The following is a 1463-nucleotide window of genomic DNA, read 5'->3' as shown; positions in this document are numbered from 1 at the left end:
TCCACACGGATTTAGCCAATGTCTTCCCGCCTAATCTATAACAGAACCCACACGCGGTACAAAGCCAACTCAGGGAACGGGTGGGGCTAGGGATGAAGGAGACGGGGAATCTGCTGGTCTCAGATTCCCAGGACTGCTTTTAGAGCCACCCCACCCTCTGACTCGCTCAGCCAACCCCGCCCACCAACCTGTGCCACGGAAAGGCGGGGCTGGACCTCCGAGAGGCGTGGCCAATTCGTAGCCACAGCCAATCACAGAGGGGTCCTTTAGAGAAGCGTAAAGTTGACAACTTCAGGGACAGGCGCGAAGTTTCTGGGAACCCTGCCTAGTTATAGCGCTCGGCGTGTCCCGGGGACTCGGCACGCGGGATGGAATGGACCCGGGAAGCTTCTGGGGGAGGCCAGGCCGCGGCCGGGTACCCAGAGGAGCCCTTAGAAAGCCCGGAAACGGAGCAACTGCAGATCCCCGTGGAGGCACCGCAACCCCGGGTTCCAGACGGTAACCCGAGGCCGGAGCGGACTGGGCAGGAGGCGGCGGACGCGGATCTCCGGGAGCTCTCGGAGAAGCCGCAGCCTCCGGCTCGGTCTGGTTCCCCGCGCTTGCCGCCGCTCAGCCTGGGCTATGGCGCTTTCCGCCGCCTGGGCTCATGCAGCCGCGAGCCGCCGTCGCCGAGCCCCAAGTGGGCCGAGCAGCCCCGGGACGGCGAGGCCGAGCTGCAGCCCTGGACGGCGTCAGGAGAGCCCGGGTCCTTTGCGCCCATGGAGCTGCAGGTAGACGTGCGCGTTAAACCCGTGGGCGCGGCGGGAAGCAGCCGCTCGCCCTCGCCCGCGCCGTCCACTCGCTTCCTCACCGTGCCGGTGCCAGAATCGCCCGCCTTCCCCCGCCGCTCCGCGTCCACGCTCCCGCGGCTGCCACGCGTCCCGTCATCGGGCTCCACGTGGGGTCGTGCATCGCCCCTGGCCGCCACCCCGACCGAGTGGATCGGCCCCGCCGAGGGCAGCGCTGTCCCCCCGGGCTCACCCACCTGTCGCTGCCGCTGTCAGGAGCCCGGACTGAGCAAAGAAGATGCCGAGCTGCTGCAGCGCGCAGGAATGGACAGCAAGAAACTGCCACGGGCCATCACGCTCATAGGTGAGTGCTCAGCAGTGTCGGTGCCCAGGCCCTGAACCAGACTAACCAGGAGCCCCGCTGGCTCCCTCAAGCCCATCCTGTTTCTCCGTCTCAGAAATAATAAGAACCAAACCAGGATCCTGCCCCTCCCCCGGGGAACTTTCTTATTTTTTCTCAGTGTGAGCGGCATCTCGGAGAAGTACAAGTAGAAGGAACTTCGGGTGAAGGGAAATGATTCACAATCACGTGACCTGGGTACGCCTCCTAGGACGAGGCTTCTTCCCCCCCCCCCCCCCCCCCCCCCCCCCCCCCCGCCCCCCCCCCCCCCCCCCCCCCCCCCCCCCCCCCGCCTT

The 1463-nt window shown here is 66.6% G+C and overlaps 1 protein-coding gene across 1 annotated transcript; it reads left to right on the top strand.

Annotated features, from left to right (window-relative positions):
- Positions 1 to 368: 368 nt before the first annotated feature.
- LOC101992677 (killer cell lectin-like receptor subfamily G member 2) lies at positions 369 to 1131 on the top strand (the record flags this gene model as incomplete). Its single annotated transcript, XM_005372288.1, has 1 exon — positions 369 to 1131. A coding segment is annotated over exon 1 (763 nt), but the record flags the coding sequence as incomplete, so codon positions are not given.
- Positions 1132 to 1463: the final 332 nt, after the last annotated feature.

The sequence above is a fragment of the Microtus ochrogaster genome, unplaced genomic scaffold (genome assembly GCF_000317375.1).
Source record: "Microtus ochrogaster isolate Prairie Vole_2 unplaced genomic scaffold, MicOch1.0 UNK875, whole genome shotgun sequence".
NCBI classification, from domain to species: domain Eukaryota; kingdom Metazoa; phylum Chordata; class Mammalia; order Rodentia; family Cricetidae; genus Microtus; species Microtus ochrogaster.
Note: the sequence above shows the minus strand (reverse complement) of the source record. Positions and strands in the feature narration are given on the sequence as shown.